At 34.3% G+C, this 25,307-nt stretch overlaps 3 protein-coding genes across 3 annotated transcripts; 2 read left to right on the forward strand and 1 right to left on the reverse strand.

Annotated features, from left to right (window-relative positions):
• The first annotated feature begins 1,923 nt into the window (after positions 1–1,923).
• Positions 1,924–2,364, forward strand: LOC136070029 (uncharacterized mitochondrial protein AtMg00310-like). Its single transcript, XM_065779287.1, has one exon. The coding sequence runs from the start codon at positions 1,924–1,926 to the stop codon at positions 2,362–2,364; it is 441 nt and encodes a 146-aa protein (XP_065635359.1).
• Positions 2,365–4,831: 2,467 nt separating this feature from the next.
• Positions 4,832–12,036, forward strand: LOC111992296 (purple acid phosphatase 8). Its single transcript, XM_024024168.2, has 7 exons — positions 4,832–5,079; positions 8,445–8,601; positions 9,056–9,163; positions 9,887–10,014; positions 10,582–10,710; positions 10,836–10,903; positions 10,990–12,036. The coding sequence occupies exons 1-7, from the start codon at positions 4,885–4,887 to the stop codon at positions 11,204–11,206; spliced, it is 1,002 nt and encodes a 333-aa protein (XP_023879936.1). The 5' UTR covers positions 4,832–4,884; the 3' UTR covers positions 11,207–12,036.
• A 1,050-nt stretch (positions 12,037–13,086) lies between these two features.
• LOC111992301 (uncharacterized) lies at positions 13,087–20,442 on the reverse strand. The gene is given in 6 exon segments (XM_065779300.1): positions 13,087–13,872; positions 16,808–17,170; positions 19,123–19,173; positions 19,493–19,599; positions 19,812–19,873; positions 20,107–20,442. Coding segments are annotated over 6 exon segments (1,197 nt in total). The 5' UTR covers positions 20,391–20,442; the 3' UTR covers positions 13,087–13,542.
• Between the last annotated feature and the right edge of the window lie 4,865 nt (positions 20,443–25,307).

Genomic DNA, 25,307 nt, shown 5'->3' on the forward strand with positions numbered 1-25,307 from the left:
GGGGGGGGGGGGGGGGGGGGGGGGGGGGGGGGGGGGGGGGGGGGGGGGGGGGGGGGGGGGGGGGGGGGGGGGGGGGGGGGGGGGGGGGGGGGGGGGGGTGGGGGGGGGGGGGGGGGGGGGGGGGGGGGGGGGGGGGGGGGGGGGGTGTGTGGCGGTTTTTTGGAAGAAAGTAGTGGATTTCTCGGTCGACACATGTTCCCTGAATCATATTGACGCTGTCGTTAATAAAGTTAAAGAGGAGGAGTGGCGGTTTACGGGCTTTTATGGCGAGCCCGACACAAGTAACCATCACATCTCTTGGGCTACCTTGAGAAGATTGAATTCCAAATTTTCCTTACGTTGGTTGTGTGTGGGAGACTTCAATGAAATTACTAGAGCTCACGAGAAATTGGGGGGAAGGCATAGACCAAGTAGGCAAATGAAGGTTTTTAGGGATGTGTTGGATGAGTGTAGGTTTCAAGACTTAGGTTTTAGTGGAAACAAGTTCACTTGGTGTAATGGGCAAGGTGAGGGGCATACGTTGTGGGAGAGACTTGATAGAGCAGTTAACACTGTGGATTGGCTAGAAATGTTCTCGGCTACAAAAGTGGTCCATTTGGAGAATGGCACATTGAATCATAAACCGATCATGATCTATTTATCAGGTATTCTAAAAAGAGTGAACAGGCCATGGAGGTTTGAACAAATGTGAATGAGGGATGAGGGGTGTAGGGAAGTGATTGAGGATGCATGGTCTATTGATTGCCAAGGCAGCCCAATGAAGAGAGTGGAGGGAAAAGTGGCTAGATGTCATAGAAATTTGAAGCGGTGGAGCAATGTTGCCTTTGGCAATGTGACTCAAAGCCTTAAGGAGAAAAAAGATCAATTGAGGGTGGCCGAGGAAGCTGCAACAAGGGTTGGAAGTATGTCTCGGGTACAACGGTTGCAGAGTGAGATTTCAAAGCTCCTAGTAAGGGAGGAGCAAATGTAGAAACAACGTTCCTGAGTTCTTTGGCTTCAAGAGGGTGGCAATAATAGAAGTTACTTTCATAGTAGGGCCTCGCATCGGTTTAGAAGAAATAGAATTGATTCACTTGAAGATCCAAATGGGGAGGTATGCTTGGATGAGGTTGGGATTGCAAATATCTTAGTTAGTTATTATCAAGGACTCTTCACCTCTTCTAACCCGAGCTTGATTAGTGATGTAGTGGCTGGTATTCCTTGTTCTATTTCGGATGAGATGAACCAAATGCTAAATATTGAGTTTTCTAGGGAAGAGGTGGTCACAGCCCTAAAGCAAATGGAACCGTTGAAGGTGCCGGGTCCTGATGGTCTTCCACCTCTCTTTTTCCAACATTATTGGCAATCAGTGGGCGATGATGTGATTGAAGCAATGCTGAGTTGCCTCACCTCAGGAATTATTCCCTCATCAATAAATCAGACTTTCATCACTCTTATACCTAAGGTAAAAAGCCCCTCAAAAGTTTCTGAATTTCGCCCTATATCTCTATGTAATATTATCTATAAGCTTGTATCCAAAGTGATTGCAAACAGGCTCAAGGGGGTGTTACCTATGATTATTTCAGAATCACAAAGTGCTTTTCAATCGGGTAAGGCAATCTCAGATAATATTCTTGTAGCTTTTGAAACCTTGCACCAAATGAAGAACCAAAAGTCGAAGAAAGGGGGTTTCATGGCTTTGAAGCTTGACATGAGCAAGGTTTATGATAGGGTGGAGTGGAGTTTCTTAGAAGCAACAATGGTGAAGATGGGTTTTAATAAGAAATGGATGGCACTGGTCATGAGTTGTAAAAATTCGCACTTCACTTACTCCCAAGCGATCAAAAATTGAGTAACTTGCAAGGTTGGAAGGAAAAGCTCCTTTCACAAGCAGGTAGGGAGGTGCTCTTAAAAGCAGTAGTTCAAGCTATACCCACCTTTGCGATGAGCTGTTTCAAACTCCCTTCCGGTTTATTAATTGATATTGAGATGATGATAAGGAAATTTTGGTGGGGGCGTAGGGGAGATCAACGAAAAATCCATTGGAAGAATTGGGAAACCTTGTTCAAACCAAAGGCTTTGGGGGGCATGGGCTTCAAAGATTTGGAAAAATTTAATGAGGCTATGCTTGCTAAGCAAGTTTGGAGACTACTTGTGGATCGTTCTTCTCTCTATTTTCGGGTTTTCAATGCAAAATATTTCCCAAGCAGGTCAATTTTTGATGCAAAGGCCACTTCGGGATCATATGCTTGGCAAAGCATTGCTAAGGCTAGAAAACTTGTCCAAACTAGGATGCTTTGGAGTGTGGGGAACAGAAGGAAGATTAACATCTACGGTGATAGGTGGCTACCTGGAGGAGATTCGGCTTGTGTGGTTTCCCCATAGAATGAGGTTGCAAAAAATTGGAAAGTCAAAAAATTGTTGGCAACTCTGGGTGAGGGCTAGAATGCACAACTAGTGGAAGCCCTTTTTGCCGTTTGAAGCTCAAAGAATAATGTGCATCCCATTACCTGTCACGGACCAGGAGGACTGTGTTACTTGGCCGAGATGCAGGACAGGAGTTTATTTAGTAAAATCGGGTTATCAATTGTTGTGTAAGAATGAATTGAGGGCCTTACCTTCTAGCTCCAATGATGTCAAGGTAAAACAATTTTGGAAGAGCATCTGGCGGCTGAAAGTACAAAACAAGGTTAAGGTGTTCCTTTGGCGAGCCTGCTCAAATGCGCTCCCAACCAAGGTCAACCTAAAGAAATAGAAAGTGTTGGACAACCCGGTGTGTGATCAGTGCAAGTGCAGGGGCGAAGATGTGCTTCACACAATATCGAGTTGTACCAATATTCGTGAGGGGTGGGTGCACTCTTTTGCTGAGGTAAGGACAAAATTCACGTGCATAGACTCAGTGTGTGAGCTGGTTAGCATCAAATAAGCGGAAGGAAAAAGTTTGGAGGAATTCGCTATGATTGCATGGTAAATATGGGTCTAAAGAAACAAACGGAGACACAATGAACTAGCTTTGCCAAGTTCAAAGATTGCCCAAACTGCTTTATCCTTGTTACGTGAATTTCAGCAGGGGAAACAGCAGAACGAATCTTAAACGAGGGCGGGACCGGTGCAGTGGCAGCCTCCACCAGTGGGCTCAGTAAAAGCAAACTTCGTCGAGGCGGTGTTTGGGGAGGAGCAGGAGGGAGGAATTAGGGTGGTTATTCGCAATAATGAGGGGCGAGTGCTAGCTACTCTGTCTGTGAAGGTGCCCATGCCAACATCAATGGAAATTCTAGAATTTTTGGCTGCCCGAAGAGTTGCAACTTTTGCTCGTGACCTTGGCTTTTGAAAGGTTTGCTTCGAAGGAGACGCGGACCTCGTGGTGAAGAGTCTGCGGACAGGGAAGGACTCAAGTGTGCCGGCTAGTCAATTAGTAAAAGACTTTACATCTATAGGTGGTTATTTTCAATCCTACTCTATCGTCCATGTAAGGCGACAAGGTAATTTTGTTGCTCATGCTTTAGCTAGGGATGCTAGGTTTTCCTTTCCACTAAGGGTTTGGGGGGAGGTTGTTCCTCCAACCATTTTAAATTTTGTTGTAAAAGACCTAGTTTAATTATCTATTTTCAGCCCGAGTTAGGTTGTTCCTCAAGAAAAAAAAAAAAAAAAAATTATACACACTAATTTACGGTAGTTATATGTGTGTGTGTGTGTTTTTTTTTTTTTCTTTTTTTTTTCTTTTTTTTAATATATGTGTACACGCGAAGGACTGTGAAATGAGTCAGGATAATTATGTTTTTCAACTAACCTTACTTTATGTTCCACGTCCTACTTTCAGCCTACAAATACAAACCACCCACAGCTTTTATTTAGGCACTAATTTTCTTTACCTTGAGCTTTTAGTGTAGGACAAGTAGTCCTTATGACTCATGACACAGACCTCCATTTAAAGTGAGTGGTGTATTAATGGATACGTATGTGACACTTATGCTTGAGTTCCATTTACTTTCCAAATTTTCTCCCTATATATGTGCTATACATATCCTTCAAACATATTAACCCAGGCAGGTATATATGTGTCTTCTTCTTTAGTATTCAACAATTGAGGTCATTCCTTGACCCAGCCCAATGTTACTCGTAACAGCATCTTATCCTTCATTGGTTCCTTGCTTCTAGTAATAGCCACAACTATTCCTTCTTTCCCCATTAAAGAATCCATTCAACTGGGTATGTGCCGTACCACCTATAGATAAGCCCGTAATTAAAAACTACCATTATGAGATTGGGCCAGCCAAACTACGTACTTAGATTAAGAATACAAAGTATTTTAACACATACACAGAAAGAGGAAAAAAGTCTTAAAGAAATTGATAATGATGTATGTCCAAAAGAGCTTAACTCTTAAATATACAACACATATTTTAAACCTCTTTAAATCAAACTTATTTTTCAATATAAGATTTACCTATTGTTTTTTCTTTTAAGAATACTATGAAAGTGTTTGGCTGTGTTGTTTAAATAGCACAATATATATTTTCACAATATTTTTTTACCCACGCATATTTTCACAACATTTAAACAGCATTACTAAAAAAACATTACAAAATGAACCTTAAGTATTTTAACACGTTAATTAGCAACATATATGCATGATTATATTCTTTTCCTGTTTTTTCCGTGGAAAGGACCGTTAGCAATATTTGATTTTCAAGGAAATCGGACACTTGCGTCATTGAAGTTTCTGAGTGCTTCTTTACGCAAATTCCATTATTTACTCCCTTGTTATAATCTAGATGTATTTTGTTTTCTTTTTTGACTCGTATTGCGTATTTTGCACGCCTTCTAACTCCTAAGCTATAAAAGGAACGTTGGTTCACCAAAAGCTACCATTTTTTTTTCTCATTTCTTCCAAGTATTGCAACCATGGTTTCTCCATCTCACAATTCCATGCTTTTCTTTCTTTTCTTTGCTGCAAATCTTTGGCTATGCTTTGTTCCTTCCACGGCGGAGCTTAAGCGTTTTGAACACCCCGTGAAAGCTGATGGGTCTCTAAGCCTTTTGGTCGTTGGAGATTGGGGAAGAAAAGGACTCTACAACCAATCCCTTGTTGCTACTCAGGTCATTATACAATATATATATATATATATTCTCCTCTTCTTTTTTAGAGTTCTTAAATCAATTACTTTGATTTATCTGCTGAAAATTTTTCTAATTAATATATTTAAACTCCCAAAAACCAAGCTTATTTTCATGTCAACATGCATGTGTATGTGCATTTACATATGCACTTTTTTTTCTTAAATCTTTTTGAAACTTTGATAATCAATATGTACATGTAGTGCTGTAAAAGCCAAATAAAACTAGATTAATTAATATACAAGTAGTTCCCTGTCTAGTTGGATAAAACTGTCACGTACCGACATATTTGATGTCTTTGTTTGCTAATAACAAAACAAAACAAAATAATTAATGTGATTAGATACACGTAGCTCTATATCTATTGCATTGTTTGCTCTCTATTGTACAACACAAGAATTAGAATTCAAATCCTCCTCTTCTCCTCAATGCTATAAATATTGAATTAAATAAACACAAAATGTAATAGGATGTTTTCTATTAAGAGATTAAAAGAATTCATGCATTATCCATGACCGCAACCTTATTAAAAGATTCAAGTTTTTTGGCAGAATACGTAAGCTATTAACTAAGAGTAGGTTTTATACGTAGGAAATTAATAATAATATCGGTTAGTACTTAATATTAATAAACTAGTAAGTTCTAGTTAGCTCAACTGATAAAATGTCTGATAGTTGAATAAGAGATCTAGGGCTCAATCCCCACCTACACCAAAAACTACGCGATTAATGTTTTGGTCTGATAATAAAAAGTAATTATCGGAAACAGACGTTATAGGTTGAAACTCTCTAAAAAATATATATTAATTTGAGTAAACAAGATTTATATCTATTTATACTATCTATAAGATGATTTCTCTCTTTGAACTGAATTTTTATGTGGTTCAAAAATACTCGTAAACCTTAAATTAACATAGGAAAAAACTTGAGAACAATCCGATAAAAATATATCTTCATCTCCACTTAAAATGCCTACAAAATAGGACACTCTCCTACTAATCCATACATTCAAAAAAAATTAAAAATTAAATATTAAATATTAAAAAAGAAAATAATGACACTAAACCAAAAAAAAAAAAAAAAAACATACATTCAAAAAAAATTAAAAATTAAATATTAAATATTAAAAAAGAAAATAATGACACTAAACCAAAAAAAAAAAAAAAAAGTATCATTGTATGCGCAAAATGCGTGTAAAGAAACTAGTTGTCATATACTAATGAAAATGCTTCCCTTACTAATGAAAATGCTTCCCTTGGCATTGATCAGCTAAGGCCGTGAAATAACTATACTCCCAAAGGATATTCGATATAATATACGGATATTTCTTTTTCTTTTCTTTTCCTTTTTTTTCCTTCCTTTTGATCATGATTCTTGTGGAGAAGTAAACCCCACGGCATTAAACTATGATAGACTACGATGTTTCAGAGGTCAATTTCCTTGCACAATCCAAATTGATCCTTGGAAAATACACCACAAATCCTCATAACCCACTAACGAATATTTTTTTGGTATCTATGCTAAATGCTAATTTCACATCAATCCTTCTCTTCATACTTTTAATCTGCGCATAAAATAAAGGATAAAACTTCTTAACAATGGTTCTTTCTAGAGAACAGAGAAATAGATTATGATTTTTTGGAATCAATTTCTCCTTTTCTAAAAGAAAACAATTTTTTTTTTTTTTTTTTTTTTTGTAAATTTAGGCAGAATTATGCTTGCACTGCTAACACTTTTCTTCGTTTTTCTTTTCTTTTTTCTTTTTTTCTTTTTTGAGAATCAGGAGTCACTTTCATCTGAAACAAATAAATGATGGATCCATCAAATAATAATAATAATAATTGATGGATACAACAAGTTAAATAAGTATTCAATAAAGACCTTTTTGCAAATTCTTTCCCTTTGGTAATTAATAGTCAAAGTGGTAACATGAATATTACAGATTTTATTGTGGTGAAATTTTCAAATTGATATGTCAATTTTAAGACATAACATAAAAAATAATTAAAATTTTATTTATTATATTGTTGATGTGTCATTAATCATATTTATTATTATAACAATATTTAAATATTTTATAGTAAAATTAGTAGTAATTTTTGCATTTCCACCAAGTACTGGCTGATCATACAATGGTAAAACATCTTAATATCATTCTGCCAGTTCATGTCAGCATATGCATTGATTCCCCTCGATTGCAATATTTTGTGGAAACTTCAGAGGAGGAGTTTGGACAATTTTGCTTTCACATTTGGTATACACAATACACACGCATCCTCCAATGACTAAGCAACTACATGTGAAGATTATCACCCAAAAAAAAAGTAGCGACTGCATGTGAAGACCGATCATTCTGATCTTTTTTCTTCTTTAGACAAAATTTTTCTAGGCTTTATCCCAATCTTTTTTTCATTGTATCAAGATTTTTTTTGGGGTTGAAAAAAAATATATTTATGTGACTTTGTTTTGCATGGTTTGAAAGTCATCAAAACAATAGGCTTTAATAATGCCCATTGTGGATCTTCAAATTACTTCCTTCTTTTCTTTTCTAAGTGAAAAAAAATAAAAAAAATAAAACTAAACCCAAAGAAAATTACAAACAGTTTTCAAACAGAGCTTTAAAAAAAAAAAAAAAAACTAGTGGCATAAACATTTAAAGCACACAGACATAACACGTGCTATTTGCTTTGAGCATTCTTTAAACCCAGCAGAAAGTCCTTTATGTTATCAACTATATTTTGTACCGATGCTCACCAAAACCAATTATATAGTTTGTACAGCATATGCATTGATTCCCCTTGATTGCAAAATATAGTTTGATAACATGTATATTGGTTTTGTACAGCTTTCAAAAGGATCAAAAATAGCTAGTTATAAACCCTAACAATCTGGTCTCTAAATTATTAGTTTTGGAACCAATATAAAAAAAATGGTCCAGTGAATATATGTCTTTGATCATCTATTTTAAGAAACATTTTATGAGGAATTGAAAAAATTGTCAAAAAAGTTAATTACTTTTTCATTTTCTCATAAAAAATTTTCTAAAATAGTTTACTAATATATATCCTAAAAGCATGCGATACTAAAACTCTAAAAAGAAAATGGCACCTGTTATTAAGTGATAAAAAGTAAAAACAGTGAAGTTGAGGAAACAAACTGTGGAAAATTGTACTTGAAATTCTAAAGTTGCCTGTGGCCTATAAAATTTTAATTACGCACTAAACTTTTCCTCACAAAACATTATGATAAATGCATGGTTTACTGAACTTTGTAGTTTGTACAGCTTCTTTTTTCTTTTTATATAAGCAATTAAATTTTTTTCTTTCTTTCCAATTTGTAAATTTGTAGATGGGAGTAGTTGGGGAGAAAGTAGACATAGACTTTGTGATATCGACTGGGGATAATTTCTACGAAGATGGATTGACAGGGGTGTCTGATCCAGCATTCAATGAGTCATTTATCAATATCTACACTGCCTCAAGCTTGCAGAAACAATGGTATAATGGTAAGGTTCGCCTAGCTAGCTAGGATTTACAGTTAATTATTCTTGCAACTGGTTCCTTTGAATCTTAACTTTTTCTTTAAAATACTTTAATGAAGCATAAAATAAAAATTCCTTTTCTGATAATAAAATTTGTGAATAGATTTAAGTTTTATTAATACAAAGATTTAAAATGATTAGGTATACATTATCATTTCAAATCCATGATATCACAATTTTTTTTTTTAACAAAATCTCCAAAACTACCCAAAGTCAGTAAATTTATATGTAGCTATTTATACTAGCAATTATTCTTGCAATCCCTTCTTTTCAAATCCTCAAATTAATCCATATGCAACAAATGGTAACTTTTATTTTGTTTGAATATTGATATTTGATACATAGCTAGTGCTACAAGCCAGGGTAGAATTAATGTAATATTCCTAAGTTTTATTCATATATATTAAATTTGCAACAGTTTTGGGAAACCACGACTACAGGGGCGATGTAGAGGCACAATTGAGTCCCATCCTCACGAAGATGGACCACAGATGGCTTTGCTTGAGATCTTTCATTGTGAATGCAGGTATTGAATTTTTTGCTTATTAATTAGAATGAAAAAAATCATCTATTTGTGATATTAATTTCTTGGAGAGATCCAGTCTTAAAACTAGAGATGGATAAGAATACAATCATACATGATCTTACATTCTCGTTGTTTGGATGTGTTTATTCTGAAATGTGATTTGTAAGGTAAAATATATGTTAGTACTACTTTTGCAACGATACATAAATAATGTAAGAATTAAATTCTATAAGGATGTGGTGTAAAACTCATGTTTTACCCCTCCAATCCTAACATGCCACATCATCTTATCACATATTTAAGAATAAACACAATCATACTCAATCAATTATAATACCCATATATAAATCCAACCAAATTGGGAATCCATTGAGATGTTATTAGGTATGATAGGATGTATTGAATTTTAATAAATTTTAAATAAAATACTAATGTGACAATCACTTATTGGATAGTGTAAAACATAGGTTTTACACCCCATCCTTATAGAATTTAATCTCAAAATATAATGGTTAAATACCGCCACATTTTCTAACCTTTTCTTAAATAATAATAACAAACCACTTGGATCATCTTTTTTTTCTTTTTTCTTTTTTTGGGCTGAATATTAAGATCATTATTGTTATTTTTTGAATTTATACAACATCATATATATATATATATATATATGTTACAAACACTTACTTAAAAATAAAACAATTTTTTTGGATTTCCATTTGACAGGATTTGTGGAATTTTTCTTTGTGGACACAACTCCATTCGTGAATGAATACTTTACTGACCCAAAGGAGAGCACCTATGATTGGAAAGGTATTTTGCCACGCCAGGAATATCTTTCAAACCTCCTGGAGGTAACCTAAGATTCTTCTCTCATTGGTTTTTTTTTTTTTTTTTTTTTTTTTTAGGAAAGGGAGAAAGGGAGAGGAATAGATTTTTTTTTTTTTTTTTTTTTTTGGAGGAAAGGGAGAAAGGGAGAGGAATAGATAAAGCCTTGCGTATCACTTATAAAGCCAGCATCCACATGCACACATATATTTTCGTTGATAATTTCACAGCCAGATATACATGTGCACACATATATATGATGTAAATTAGTAAATATTCCGGACAACCCATACTCTCTCATCTCTAATAATCAATATTATCTTACAAATGGTATATATTGGTAATGCAAAAACTTTTTTTAATCTGTTAATGTGAGTGTCCAGAACTCTTCAATCACTTGTTTATTCTTCATGTGTGTGTGTTTAATCCTTACATTTTACACACACTATAGTGATTATATGGAAGAATCCTAGGAGTCTCCCCAAGATATTGGGTAGAGATTTGAACCAAAGACCTCAACCATGACTTGAACCTCCTTATGTATTGGCATACGAAGCAAGGTAATCAATAGTTCGATTTTGGTTTTGCAATAGGATGTGGATTCAGCATTGAGGGATTCCACGGCAAAATGGAAGATTGTGGTCGGTCACCATACAATCAAAAGTGCTGGGCAGCATGGTATCACTATAGAGCTTGAAGAGCAGCTTCTCCCAATCCTTCAGGTAATAGACTAATATTCATAGTAAATATATTCTAATTAGTTAAGTTTCCAAAAAAATCGTACAATTTTTTTGTAAAAGATTATTGTAATTGAAGTAACAATTTCCTAAATCCATTGTATTTTCAGGCAAATAATATTGATTTGTACGTAAATGGGCATGACCACTGCTTGGAACACATTAGTAGCACTAACAGGTTAGTATTATTATTATGTGTGAAAATAATTCATAGAATTTAGTTTTACTTTTAACAGCTAATTAATAACATTGTTCTTGTGGCAGCCAAATTCAATTTCTAACAAGTGGAGGTGGCTCTAAGGCATGGAGGGGTGATATTAGGGAGTGGAACCCTGAGGAATTGAAGCTATATTATGATGGACAAGGTTTTATGTCAATGCAAATTACTCAAACCCATGTGGATATTGTGTTCTATGATGTTTTTGGCAATGTTTTGCACAAATGGGGCATCTCCAAAGGCCTTGACGCCGCCGAATTATAAAGAGAAATATATGCTAGCAGTACCATGGACGAAAAGCTCCACTTGTCCAAGAGAGGGATCGAGGGTAAAAAAAGAGGCAGCATAAATATACATGTTCCCTAGGTTAAGTTTGCTAACTACCAAAAAATGATTTTTTTTTTTTTCTTCCATTTTACTCAATTACTAGCTGTATCAAAGTTAAAACAATACATACACTTCATTAATGTAGAAGTAAGAGTATCAAGTAAAGAACGTGACATTTGTAATATTATGATTTATTATAAGGTAAATTAAATTGGAGACTCAATGGGGTAGATTAAGCGGTTGATGTTTGAATCAAAGACACTGAAATAGTAGTACTAGACATGGAATGAAGGCACCGCCCTCAGTTTTGTCTTAGCGTTACACATTGCAAATCAAAGAGACAGAAACAAGGGTCGTTGTGTTTATTAAATAAATGTTAGTTGAATTGAAGAGGTGGGTAATGCTTCAAGCCTTTTAACTTCAAGGGGCTTCCGGCATAGAAAGTGCTGATATAGCCATAGCTCAAATGAACCTATGCTGACGCTTCAAAGATCTATAGCGGCGTTTTTAAAATACCGGGGTAGACTTTTTTTTCATATTTTGGTAGCGGTTTGGAGGCTTTGAAGGAAGAGGTAGTGACTAGTGACTAGTGAGGCATTGTTAGTGTTATCACTAAGAGATAATATGTATATAACATCCATATGTTGCTTTTACACCAAGAGAGAGAGAGGGAGTGAAAGGGAAGGTAATTTTTTTATAGTGGTTATATACATATATTTGGAGGATGAGGAAGAGATTCAATTCATGGTTTTGTGCAATTTTGGATAGTTCCAGTAGAGAAATTTTCTCTTCTTTTTTATATAAATGAGGTCCTCTTAACTGCGTGCATGTGATGTGTCCATTTCATTCACTGTGGCCATGCGTCTTTGCCTCCCATGATTAGACTGGACATCACAGGATCGGACTTGTTTTTTTTTTTTTTTTGGTCGGCAGGAGTAATAGCTTAAGGTGCTACTTGTTTGTCTTTTATGGCTTGTTTGGAAGTTTAGAGAGGGAGGAGAGTAGAGGGGAGTAGTGGGGAGGAGAGTAGAGGAGAATGATTCACCTTCACCTTATTTGGATGTTTTTAAAATTAGTAAGGGGGAAGGGAGTAATTAGCCCTTCCCCTTATGTAATTTTGTTAATATAATAAGGGTAAATTAGGTAATTTACTTGGTCAATAGTTTATGTATTCTACTCCCCCTCCAAATCTCTCCAATTTGGGGGAATTAAAATTGGGGGGCTAGAGGGAGTCCAAACTCCTCCAAACTCCTCCAAACTCCTCCCCCTCATTCTTTAAAAAACTTCCAAACAAGGTAATTGTATTACTCTCCCTCCCTCTACTCTACTCCCCCTCCTTTTTTAAACATCCAAACATGCCATTAGTTTAAGATATCAGTTTATTTTTACAATCAAATTTATGTGCAGTAGCTCACCTTTTTTACATACAGCTATATTTTTACATAACTTATTTAAAAAAAAAAAATTTAAAATTATCAGAAATAAACTCCTTCACACACTATATGATTTTTCAGACAATTAAATTATAACAATATCCTCCTTTTTTATCTACAAGAAAGTCCATGGACCTATAGAATAAAAATCAGGCTACCCTCTCTTTCTCTTCCTTTAATCTCTTTTAATCAAACTTGGACAGTAAGAAAACCATGCAAAAGCATACTGGCAGTAAAATTAGCAATGGTAAAGTAACTAGCATGAGAAATAATAATACGGTCCGTAACAAAGTAGTTTGAAGAAAAACCTTATCCGTAACAATACTGCTTTTGTGTCAACTAGCATGCCCATGCAAACTTCACCACATCCCCAAGGGGAGAAACTTTTAGAGACGAGAAGTACCACTTTGACCTTCATAATACATTAAACCCATTCAATCTCAATGTATTCTTTGCAACATATACAAAACAGAGCGCTACATGTAATATACTAAAGGCAGCATTATTGTTGAGGTTCCAAACAATGAAATGGATCTACATCCATTAAATGGTATAATTGTTCAAAATTTTACGTGGATTATCTACAATTACAAGTAATTCCTTCACTTAATTAACACAGTTATAGTTTCATGATTTGCTGCCCATATTCCAAAGTCTAAATAAATGCTGCTGGTGCAGATGTGCTAAATAGAAAAGTACACCAAAATTGCCTATTAGATTTTGCAGCAGATCAAGATCCATAAGAGAAAGATGACACGGAAGGCAATGAGTTAGAGCAAATTCAATTCCCAGACTCATGCATTTCAAGTGGTAACAATGAAAGAATGTACGAGTTCCTTCTCAGGCCCCATTAAATTGAACTCCAAATATAGATTGGTGGGTTTTCCAGAATGGTAAGCTTCTAACTAGTTCTTCATGTAACTTTGACGAATAATCTCTCCATAGAGAGACTGACGAGGCAAAATTTGCCCAATCAAGGAAATGTTGTCTGCTCTCACACGTCATGCAGTTTAAGACTGTCTCTGCCAGTTGATTATCCTTTGAAAATACAGGATTCAATCTATTAATTTTTTCCATTTGCAATTGAGACAATTCCACCACCTTGACAGTGTCTATTTGAATTTTGGAAGTCTGCAAAGTAGAGGCTTTCCAACAGTAAAACTGCACAACCTGCAATGAGCTAATTCAGGTTATCAATAGAAAAACCTGTATAGAAACCAAATATTATTGAGGCAATTCAAGACTCAGAGGGGCTATTGAACCATCTGCAAGAAATGGAAACAAATGGCCTTAAAATATTTTCATTAATAGTCATTTAACTTCAACAAGTGAGTCACAAACTAATGACACTCGAAAGGTTCTTGAAGCCTCAGCTACCTCAAATTAATATCATTAAAAAAAGACTACTTCAAGGAAAAAGAATATGAGGTAGCCAAGAATATACAGAAAAGACTCAAAGCTTTGTACAAGAAGAAAGGGAATCTAAAAGCATCAGGAGGGAGTCACTAGATGTGAGTTCCCAAGCCCAAGAAAAATCAAATATGGTCCCTATAAATGATTCAAGAAGCTGCTCCCCTGAGCTCTCCATATCCTTAAACGTGCTCCCGTTGCTCTCCCTCAAGATACACCACATCAAACACAATGGTGTCAAATTCCAAATGTCGGAAGAATGCTTCCCCAAAAAATTCCTCCATCCTAGTAAAAGATTCTTCACTCTCTCAGGAACCGCCCAAGCAACCCCAAAAGATTTAAAAACAAAACTCTACAACCAGTGGTACGTTTTACATGCTACGTATTTATGAGAGAGGTCGGGACTCCTTACATTCGGTGCTCATGGGCAAGGAGAGTGTGAAGCATCTGTTGTTTAATGTGGAGGAACTAATGTCTAAACAATCTCCTGGACAGTTTGTAAGAATGTATAGGGAGGGGGGAAAGTTTTTATTCTCCAGTTGGGTTCCAATGCACATGACTCTTTTTTAATGATCTCAAAACAAAAATGGCCGCCACAAAGGTTCCATTGTGGTACCGGAAGGGAAACTGGATTGATCATCTCTCAGCTGACTGTTTCAGCTTCTCCATGCACCGAGATGGTTGTTTCAGAGGTAAGTCAACCTGATGGGACCAATTCATTTTATAACTTAGGGACCAATTTAGTGCTTGTTTGGTAATGCATTATCAAACCATACTTTTTCAAAGTACAGCGTTTTTCAACTTCACTTTTTTCTAGGTAGAGATTTTTCGAACAACCCCCATTTTCAAAAAGTTGAAAACTAAAGGTATGTTTGGTAACTGTTTTTCCCCTTATTTTCTGTTTTCAAAAAAAGATTTCTATCTTTGAGACTAAAAAACTTGTTTGGCAACCTAAAATAGACAGAAAACAAAAATTATTCTCAAAACTTAATTTGTAAAGGAATCTGAAAACATGCAAAAATCAGTTTCTAGTTTTCAAAAATCAATGAAAACATGCATTTGATTTAATGAATCTGTCTCACTTGATGAGTTAGCATTAGAGTTCAAATCCTAGTAACAACATATTTTAGTATTTTCTTTTTTTTCTTTTTTTTCTTCAAAAAACTATTTTTTTAATTTCAACTAACCAAACATGGTTTTTATTTCAAAAACATAAGAAAATTGTTTTTTTTTTTTCTTTATATATCCCAAAAAAAAGTTTTTGAAAATAGAAAACAAAAACTATTACCAAACATAACCTAGGTTGCATCAAAAAGGCACTTAAAGTAACCAAAAAACTCAATTTCTAAGCATAAATATTCCTAAATAGATCCTAGTTAATAACTAGGTTGCACTAACACACCATTTTTGGCTAAGTACCAGTGTCCAACACATGTCAGACACGGATACCAGTACGACTCGCCAAACTCCGGAGTCTAAGCGGTGTCTTCTTCTTCTTTTTTTCCCCCCGCTTCTCCAACACTGCTCTGACCTGGTGGATATGCCAGTAGTGAAAAAAAAAAATTCACAGATTTTGATAGATGGACAAATCGTTACCGTTGATTTTGTGATATACCCTAAAACAAAAAAAGCTTGGAGTCTAAGAAGTCATTACCGTGAAAGTTGAAACCCACAGCTCAACCCTCCCTTTGGCCTCTGCCCTTTGTCCTTCGCTGGTGCTAGATCGGGCCGATCAGCGAGTCGGTGAGCTCCATAGATAGTCGCCGTCAATGCCATGCCCTCTATCCCTTCCAATCTCTCTCTCTCTCTCTCTCTCTCTCTCTCTCGGCATGGACAGATCCGACCTCTTCTCTTCTCTCTCTCTCTCTCTCCTTTTTTTTTTTTTTTCTTTTAGATATGCTTTGGCCAACCTCATTGTCACTGTGTTACTTATAACGCCTTTTTTTTTTTTTTAATCCCACTCTCATTGTCACTATGTTATACTCTGTGTATATATATATATATATATATTTTTGTTTCTTTACTCAGCCTTTTGCCTTATAAATTTATTAAATTATAATGTTTATTATGAATTTAGTGATTTTTGTTTTTGTGTGTCTTGCTACAGTTTTATTTATGTTTTTAGTTTGATGTTGAATGTAGCCTATTTATACTTTTAGTTTGTACTCTAAATGTTTTATGTGTATTATTGTACTACTTTGGGTGTTAGTTTACTTATTTGTAGTTCTTACATAATTTAAATTCTAAACATAAACGTATTTTATGTCTAAAAATATTTAAAAATATGCCCAAATATAAAATTTAATTATTTATTTAATTGTTGTGTCCACACCGTGTCGTATCCGTACCCGTGTCCGTGCAACTTAGGTTAATAACCTATCATATAAGGACTTAGTTTTGACTAAAACACTCATAAACTACTAAAAAACAATAAAACAAAACCCTATCCTAAAATATTCTAAAAATTACGAATAGAATAAGAAAATTTTTCCAATAACCATATATGACATCCTACGTTGCTTGAACAATACCCATTGAACCCCGATCACAGAAAAGGTTAAGCTCAAGGAATTGGTTTAGCAAAAGTTGCAGAAAGAGGATCATGTAAAACTCATGGAACACTTTAGATACAATCATATCCATCTGTTGTCTCCATAATAGCAACAGAATATGTAAACTTTTTAGGTTAGAGTACCTGAAGAGCATGCAAAATGTTGACAAATTCCTGATCAAACAACTCATTTCCCCTTGCTAATCGTAGTGGCTTCATCAGTAATTCTGAGAAATCTAAATTGCAACTCATATCTTGATCATAATAAACATCAAATCCAAGAACATGCAGCCTTGCCCAGCATATATCAAAACCCAACTGTTGATAGGAAGATTGGCCAGGTGAAAACCAGTACATATTACTGGATGCTGGCAAAGGTAGACATGGACCAGGCTCATTATAGTGTGAAAGACTTTGTGAGAGAAGAGAAACAAGCTTAGCATCCTCATCATGGGAAGCATCACGGCTGAACCATAATGTAAGTGTAAGTCTTTCCCCATCCGTTATCTGTCAAAAGATAAATTAGCATCAGACAACAATGAGATTCAGAATTTAGCAATCAGGACTACATCTCATTCGATGACACAGAATAAACACTAATTGTTTTCATTTTATATATGCATAAAAGAATATTGTCTAAGAAACTATCAACATACATGTGCTTACTTAGAACATAAGGAATTTCCTGTAGGGCCCAAGCTGTTTATCATACTCATGCTCAACTTGAAAAAAATTGGTTTATGTTTGTTCATTTATCAAACAAGTCAAGCTCAAGCCCAACTTTAGGCTCACCTATTAAACGAGCCAAGCTCAAACATAATAATGTGTTTATGAACAAGGTCATGAGTATGGGGCTCGATTTGAGTGTGTATATATATATATATATTATATTTTCACATGTAAACACATATAAAATATACTTACATAGATTTTAGATTGAATTTTGCAAATTTGTAAATTAGTTTATAAGATATCAAATTATTACTTGTAATTTACTAATAAATATAAATAGTCCATTTCCTAGTAAAAAGTTATATATGATTTTTTTACAAAACAATGTCGGTGAATCTAAATTTTATTATCAAATTATTACTTGTAATTTACTGATAAATATAAATAGTCCATTTCCTAGGAAAAAGTTATGTATGATTTTTTTACAAAACAATGTCGGTGAATCTAAATTTTATAAGATTATAAAAGAAAATTATTGTATATAGTTAACCGTAAACAATGTCGGTAAATCTAAATTTTATAATATTATAAAATAAAATTATTTTATATAGATAAATGCTAATGATATAATCTCAACTATAGTTTAACTATTATTATTAGTATAGATTTGTGAACAAGTAAAAAATTTAGTCCAAAATTATGCATCGATCACCAAATCCCAATTTGTGAGGTGACCAGACGCCTAATATTAATCAAACAAAAAACAATATATTTTGCAATTGACATAAGGCATGGGACCCAATTCTAATAATAATAATAATGAGAGTAGCAAATAAGAAGTCTATAATTTTTGCCTTGGTACCAATGAAGTGGCACCAAGAACTCATGATGAGCCACTAGAAGTAGTTATGTAACCTCGAGGGGTTGGCTAAGTGGTTCCTAAGGCCTTACGATATCCATGAGATCTTAGATTCGAAACCTCTTGCTAGCACCTAGGGGCCACCCCCAAGAGATTCCACCCTATAATAACCTAGTGTATGTGAGATGAGGGGATTGTATACGCCTGAGGGAATAGTTAGATACTTAAAAAGGTCTGGATATCCTCATTTGTCAAAAAAAAAAAAAATTAATGTACTTAAGGAGTTTTTTGACATCTTTCGCAAAGAATTTGCACACCAGCCGCCACCTGTGTGACATCCAACATGCTATGGACTTTATCGCAAGAGCACCTCTCCCAATCCTGCCTCACTAAAGTATGAGCTCCAGCAAACATTCTAAGCTAAAGAGGCAAGTAGAAGAACAGCATGTGTGAGTCTCACATGTTGTGAAAGAGAGGTCTCATGAGATGACCCCCTCCAAGGACAAGGCTTGTCATGGACACGTAAGAAGGAAAGGTAGTTTTTCTCCATTGAATGTTGGATGAGGCTGCACATTATGCTCACCAAAATATTGGCAATCAGCATTAGTTAAATTAATATAAACATGAGATAAATAATGCTATTTGGCACAGTTGTAACTTTTGCAAAGCGCCAAGACAGTAGATCTACCAAGTGTATACCTTATCTTTTATTACTGTTTATTTTATTTATGTTTTTCCAATCTCTCCTTAGATATCAAATAATAGTGGAACTATGTTTTTAAAAAACAAATCATAATGGACTAGTATATCAAATCTTAAGGGAGAAGGGGGGGAAGAAAAAGCCCCTTGACTTAGAAACCAAATTTCAATTACAAAACTACAATGGAAGCAACACTTCACCCCACAAGAGAGAGGAAATTGAGAGTACCTCATCAACAGAATGAATGTTGCTGCTGTCAGCTGTGTAGATTGCAACATCCTATGAAATACAAAATAAAATTAGTGAACACTGATCTAGGAATCAACCGAAATTAGATCAAATAAGACAGTATAATCCACCATTAGCCTCAAGTGATAACCACTCCAACTACTATTTCAAATGGTTTTCAATTTTCATTCTGTCTTTCTCTCAGACAAGTTCAATAACCTTACACCATAAACCCATACACAAAAAAATTTCAGATGGTCTCAAGTGGTCCACATTTAATGGAAAGTTAAACCCACAGATCTCATTGGCCCAAATGGTTCATTGTTTAGTATAAGAACTGAATAAAGATAGGATAAAGAGGTAGACTTACTCCAGCCAAGGGCTCAATAGTTGTTGGTTCCCCATCCTTGAAGTGAAAAAGTCCACCTTTAAAATCCCTCCTATAACTGTTCAAATAGCACACTGCCTTTCACCAACACAAAGGAGAACCAAATAACATATCAACAAAGAATAGATATAGCTAGAGGAGAACTAAATAAAAAAAAAAATGGCATGTCATTTATTTTTATATTTTTTGATGAGTGACTATAATAAGAAAGGATTCACTAAGTATATTATGTTGAAAAATGTTTCTGGAAATGACTCATTTTTTGGAAAATTATTAAAAAAAAAAAAAAAACGTTTGTGTGGTTTGTTGAGATAAGGTCTGTTATCATCACTATGCCATCCAATGCTTGCTCCTCTGGTCCAGCTGATTTTCCATAACAACGTTAAAAATAAAAAACGATCAGATTTCATAATTGAGAATATGGGTTTTTTTTTTTTTTCATAATAAATCATTGGCCTAGTGGAGAGTCATGAAAAGCTATGAACCTCTGACACGGACACGGACACGGACACGGCATTTCAAAGAAAAACAAAGACACGACACGTTAATTTGAGACTGATAAAAGTGAGTGAAGGAGAAGGGTGGTGTTATCAAACCTGATTAAGCCGGTGAACTCGATGAAGAGGTCAAATTGGCAATCAAAGAAGTCCTCGACCTTGTCCTTCAAGGTCTCTCTGATGGGTACGAAAGGAAGGAGAAGATGAGGAGAGTTGGTGGCGATGAGATGAGAGAGAGTGGTGGAGAATACGTTTGGTCTGTACCCAACGGTGCTGTTGCTCTTGTGTATGAATTCTAGTTCCTTGCATTGATCATCGCTCAAGAAATTGTGGAGAATCAAACGCGGATGCTGCTTCTGCTTTTGCTTCGCCTCTGATTCCATTTTTCCCCAACTCCAACTTCTCCCTTCTCTTCTTCACTCTTTCTTTTCTTTTTCTTTTCTTTTTTTTTTTTTTTTTTTCCTTTTTTAAATACTATTTTGTTCTAAAGTTTATCAAAATTTTGTTTTTTTGCCCCCTAAACTTTAAAATGTTTTTTTTTTTTTTTCACCTTAAACATTATAAAGTTTTTTTTTTTTTTTTTTAATAGTTTAGATTTTAGAGCTATCTCAAAAAAAAAAAAAATTTCAATAGTTTCGAGATAAAAATGATATATATTTTTTTTTAATTTTAATGAAATAAAGTTGTAGCGGGGTGAATACTGAGTGAATATTAGGCCTCATTATAATAACTAACAAGGTAAGTACTAGGCCCAACTTAAGTATCAACCTAAACGATGGAAATAATTCCAGTATCGACTAGCATATTTCTTTTAACAAACACAAAATCTTGAATCTTTGGCTAGGTCTAATATCCTTCCATGCCACACACCGAGGTCATATCCAAGATATATTCAAACTATCGAGGTAAATCCTGGAGAGGCTAAACTTCTCCGAGGTAGCTTTCTAAAAGTTCTTAATGATTCCACAATAGCCCTTGCATAAATTTAGATCACATGTCTAGCACCACCGCATTTGATGCAGAAGGACAAACTTGAACAATAAGAAAAGTCCTAGAAGTCTCCATTCATGTAGAAAAACCTAAAATAGAAGAGCCTAATAAGACCAGAAGTTATTGAGGTGGATACCTAAACCGTGAGGAAGACCTCAAAACTTTCCTTTCATGATGAAAAATCAAGAAAGCAGAGCTCAATAAGGCCAGAAGTTATCCAGATGGACTAGGAAAAAATACGAAGATGACTCATATAAAAGGAAGAGAAGAGAGACATATAGAATATAGCATGCGAGAAAATAGTAAGGAAAACACTCGAGAGATTCATGTTACATATCACACTTAAATTAATAAAAAGACTCTGGAAGTTTATGTGTTCTTGTCCAAATTTCTCATTTTAAATCAATATCAACTCATAACACAAATTAATTGTAAAACGTGTTTTGCTTAGTATCTTAAACCATAGAATTACATAACACATTCCTACAAAAGTAATACACTTTCATTAGTTCATGGAGGAAAGATGAATTTTTCAATATTTTTGTGACAAAAAAAATTAACTTTTTAAAGGTCGAATATGAAAAAAGAGATTTGGTAAAATTTATGGACCAAAATAGTTATGTAACCTTTTTTTTTGGTATTTGAGATAATTACGTTCTAAACTAACACTTTTAAAAAAGTCACATAATTGCTTAGTTGGCCATATACACAACAAAATTAAAAGAATAGCATCCTACCCATTGGATTTAGTAGGCCATGACTACCTTAACCCTACGAAGGCATNTGAGTATATGAGTGTGGTATTCTGGAAAACGTTTTCCACTCAGGGAAAACATTTTCGTTTCTATTAAGTTTGTTTTCCATTGACCATAAAAATAAAAATAATAAAATAAAAACTTTTCGCGTTTCCGTCACACATAACACCAGAAAATGTAGAAAACATTTTCCGCCGAAACAAACAACAGACCCATTTCAATATGACAATATAGGAAACAGTTGAGTACTAGGTAACATAAACATACCGTAAAGTCACGTTGTTTGAGATAAGGTCTGTTATCATCACTATGCCATCCAATATGACTACCTTAACCCTACGAAGGCATCAATGACTAGTGTTTCACCAATAGTTCATAGGTGTTTCCCATTTGATTATTGGTGAAATATTGACTTAGTGTACATCCTCCCTCATGTCGTGGGTAAATCATATCATATCATCATATATTATATAATAAAAGCTAAGCTTAAAAGTCGTGATTACACTAAGTGGTTATACCAAATTATAAAGTTAGGCTTAAATATCATGGTTGTGTCAAATGGCTACATTTAAGCTTAGAAGTCATAGTTGTGCCAAATGACTGCATCAAATTGCAAACCGAAGTTTACAAAGCTGAGTTTAGAAGCCATGTTATACCAATTGGCTGCACCAAATTTCAGTAAGTTTTTAAATTAAAACAACAATTTGTTTAATTTTATGAACCTTTTGTCTATTGCTTTATCACTTCTTATCAAATTTTTTAAGTAGACACAAAAATTGATATTAACTTTTCAATTATATTTGAGCTATGGTACAAGTATATATCCTAAACGAAATTTGAATTAGCAGAATTCTAAGATAGCCTCGGTGGATCAGGTTTTTTCCTTTTATGAATTATCAACAATTTTTTTATTTCCATATTTGTTGTCAAGTATAGATGAGAAAGGAATAATTTGATGGGATTTTATATAATAGAGTTTAATTGGAACTCTACTTGTTATCAAAAAAAAAAAAGGAACTCTACTCTCTTACTACTAAAATCAATCGAAAACTATCGAGACCCAACTTACCTGAAATTATTTGGTGGCATCCTAATACGTAACTCAATTCCATTGCTATAAGGAAATGTAGTCATCTGGAAAAGGAAGGCTATAAATTAAATTGCAAAAAAGAAGTATATATATTATCTTTTCTTCGAAAAACCAAGGTAAATTTCTATCTTCCTCAATCTAAAGGCCACGTTAATGTTTGTTTCTAATTTAATAGAATGAATGTTTGATGATTTCTTTTTTGAGATTTTGTAGAGATCAATTGTATTTGTTTTCTTCAAACTCGAGCTTGTATCAAATGCAAAAAGCATGTGCATAGTTAATTTTTTATCAACCATTTAATTTTTAGTTCTTATGACAATTTATAGGTCCAAACATATTTTTTTCCTTATTTTTTTTATATAATAATATGTAAATTTTTTAAAAAAAAAAATAGCTGATTTGTTCATCTATTTATCTTTTACTAAACTCTCATATTATTTATGTTGTGCATAATTTATTCATCTTATAGAAAACCTATCCAAATACTGCAATTTAATTATGCTTATTTGGTGGTTAAGTAATCAAAAGCTTCAAGATGACAATTTTTTTTTTCTTTTGTGGTTACATTATTTTTTTTTCCTTCTTTTTTGATGGTTTTCATTTTATAATGAGATGTATCTTTATGTAGCTTTCTGCTTGCTTTTGGGTCATCTTTTGTTAATATGAATGATACAGTCGCTTAGAAGGTCAATCTAATTTCTACTTCATTTTATTTATGTAGTGGACGTGTTTGGGTGTATATAAAAATTTTGGTTTTACTTATAATACAGATTGTGATTGTTCACAAGAATAGTCTAAGAGAAACATTTTCGGCATGCAAAACCTCGTCAAAAGGTATTGTTTCTCAATTCTCACATATCTAGATGATAATGTATCATGGGTTGTGTTAATAGGCACTGCCCATTAACAACTTTTTTGAAATTTTTCTGATAATTTTTTTGTCTTTTTTACAATTTTATCTCATTTTTTTCAGATTTATAAGTATCGCTTAGTGTATTTTTTGACTTTTTTCTAACTTTTTTTTTTTTTTTTTTTTGTCTTTTTTGCACCTTAACAAGTACCGATTGGTGCTTGTTAACATTTTCCATGTAAGTATCGCTTAGTGTATTTTTTGACTTTTTTCTAACTTTTTTTTTTTTTTTTTTTTGTCTTTTTTGCACCTTAACAAGTACCGATTGGTGCTTGTTAACATTTTCCATGTATCATTAATGTTTTTTCCATATAGATATATAAGTATCACTTGGTGTATTTTTTTTATTTTTTTCTAACATTTATTTTTGTCTTTTTTGCATCTTAACAAGTACTGATCGGGCTTGTTAACATTTCCCATGTATCATTAATGTTTTTTCTATATAGATATGATCATGTCAGTGCTACATACAATACTTTGGGATGGAATACTTGGTGCATTTATCAATGGCTTTTCTCAAAGGGCGCTTATTTTTGGTAGTTTACTTTTTTGTTTTGGTGTTGGATGTGCCAATTAGTATTAGGTGAACTATTCTTGATCACTATCTTTAATCATTATCCTACAAAAACCACTTTGTTTGGTTTCTAATTATTTAGATTTGCGTGTCCAAGTGCGTTGTCATTTTTTTTTCTTTTTAATTAAGAACTAAAAGAGATCACTGATATTAAAAACAATTGTTTAATTTATGCAATTATCTATTGCCACAACATTTTTTTTTTCTTATAAAATTAGAAAATATAGGTAAATTTATACTACACATATAGATATGGTGTTTTTTTTTTTTTTTTTTTTTGAAAGTGAACTTCACTTGTATTCAATAAAAACACTTCAGAAATTGAAGTACAACAAAGATGGGCATAAAGATAAATCAACCTAACAGTTAGCCCTATCAATTTGGCAAAGGTGATGAAGCAGAGAAGGCTCCGTTTCAAACCAGAATTGTGACATTCTTGTCTCTCTAGCCATCTTGGCTAATTCATGAGCCACTTTGTTGTATTCCCTTTTCAAGTGCTTTACTTTCCAAGTATCAAAGGAAGAGGACAGCAGCAAGATCCCTTGCATAATGGGTAGCAACTCACCTTGCGTCGTGTTAGAGGAGATAGCATCAACAACTGAGAGCGAGTCAGACTCAAGGATGACATGCGAGATCATCTTCCGTCGAGCAAGCAAGATCCCCTGTTCAACGGCTAAAGCTTCGGTGACTTCCACGCTGTATTGTGCAAGCAAAATCTTTGCACATGCAGCCACTAACATACCTCTGTAGTCTCGTATTACCACGCCCACTGCAGAGGGTCTGCCATCTTCAGAAGTTGCACTGTCAACGTTAATCTTATGCAGACCCGATGGAGGAGCACTCCACCCAACATTCGGAGATTGCTGCCGAGAAAGGTTGATGGCAGTTGCAACGTTATAGTCATTAAGTGCTCGTTGTGCAGTACCCCAGATATGAACAGAGGAGGATTCTTAAGCCCCATGAACTACCTGATTCCGGTTG

This window comes from Quercus suber, unplaced genomic scaffold (assembly GCF_002906115.3).
Source record: "Quercus suber isolate HL8 unplaced genomic scaffold, Cork oak 2.0 scaffold_204, whole genome shotgun sequence".
Lineage (NCBI taxonomy): Eukaryota > Viridiplantae > Streptophyta > Magnoliopsida > Fagales > Fagaceae > Quercus > Quercus suber.